This window comes from Amphimedon queenslandica, unplaced genomic scaffold (genome assembly GCF_000090795.2).
Source record: "Amphimedon queenslandica unplaced genomic scaffold, v1.1 AMPQUscaffold_13318, whole genome shotgun sequence".
Classification (NCBI taxonomy): Eukaryota; Metazoa; Porifera; class Demospongiae; order Haplosclerida; family Niphatidae; genus Amphimedon; species Amphimedon queenslandica.
The window spans coordinates 17,722-19,140 of record NW_003546446.1 but is presented as its reverse complement, the minus strand read 5'-3'; the positions used below and the strand labels follow the sequence as shown (position 1 = coordinate 19,140).

Sequence of the window (1,419 nt, the reverse complement as noted above, 5' to 3'; positions counted from 1 at the left end):
CTTATCTAGAAGCTTCCTAAAATCTATCAAGATAAGGACATATCATTAAGAAACACTATGAACACCAAAGATACAAAGTATTACTTCATAACAGCATCAGTAATTTCAGCACATACATGTAGCTAGTTAAGTATAACTGTGCTGATGGTAGATGTACTATCTAGTCTACCAACAGTAGATCTATAATTAGGCACATACATGCACATTTCTAATGCACATGCACCAGCAATCCAGCATACGAATGGTATGAGATCTAATCTGTCACAATTCACACAAATAATAATGATTTTAACTTGTAGCATCAAGACTATACATAATAATTAAATTAGTCTAGGTTTGCCATTAGGCTACGATTGAATCTAATTTTTATGGCCTGAATCTACACTTCAACAAAATAATGTCAAAATAATGCAATATTAACTGTCAGGTGTGGCCTGCAGGCTGCCACGCCTGTCACAGGCTGTCAGATCATAGACCACTAAGACCTAGAGATGGGCGAATCCAGAAATTTGCATTCGATTCCAATTCTGAATACTTTTGAGACAGGAATCGAATACCGATTCCGAATACTACATATGCGCATGCGCAAAGCCATGTGGTATCAATTAGAGCAATAAAAATGCAATAATAATGAATAATTAAGGTATTAACTACTGATTTATGAACTATTATTAATATTAAAAAATGTGGTTGGGTGTGGCTTAATTCGGAATCATTTCAAATGATTCCCACTTCTCTTTCGATACGAGTATGATTTCATTCGGAATCGAAGGATCGAATACTCCGGACTCGGAATCGCCCATCACTACTAAGACCAGGCTGTCATCATGGCTCAGTTCAGTAAAGATGAGGTTTCTTTTCTTAAAGAATATACCTGCATCATCTTGTGATCTAAAACATGATACTCAATATTTTGATAATGTTTGTCAGAACAGTTACATGAAGTTACATACAAGTACATTGTCACAATTTCAGTCACGTCACTCGGATGGTAGATTAGTCATATGGATGGGTCACCTTTACTGTATATAACAGATCAAACAACTCATTCTATACCCTTTACACAATGAGCTGTCAGCATTATCTACAGTAACCAACTAACCATGATACTATGGCTCAATTCAGTAAAGAAGAGCATTCTTTTCTTAAAGAATTGCTCGAGCATGTAGAGATTGTAACAGACGCTCCTAGCTATCTGTTCACCAAACTTATTTCTTAATCAACACGAAACTCAACTGAGCTCAAAAACCAACTAACAAAACTAACTCACAACTAACACACAACTAACACACAACTAACACACAACACACTTATATAGATCTTATAAATGTCCAGAAGGTTCTATAACATACAAGAATACTTTACATGATTGTTCTAGAATATACTTGAATAAACACATAATATATAATTACAATAGTA

General features: G+C 34.7%; 1 protein-coding gene across 1 annotated transcript in view; it reads left to right on the top strand.

The window, feature by feature from the left end:
* LOC105313341 (TNF receptor-associated factor 3-like) overlaps positions 1–357 on the top strand; it is a 1,692-nt gene extending 1,335 nt beyond the window's left edge. Inside the window, exon 2 of the mRNA XM_011406676.1 lies at positions 347–357. Coding sequence (XP_011404978.1) covers positions 347–357 — 11 coding nt within the window. The remainder of the gene's footprint in view (positions 1–346) is intronic.
* The last annotated feature ends 1,062 nt before the right edge of the window (positions 358–1,419 follow it).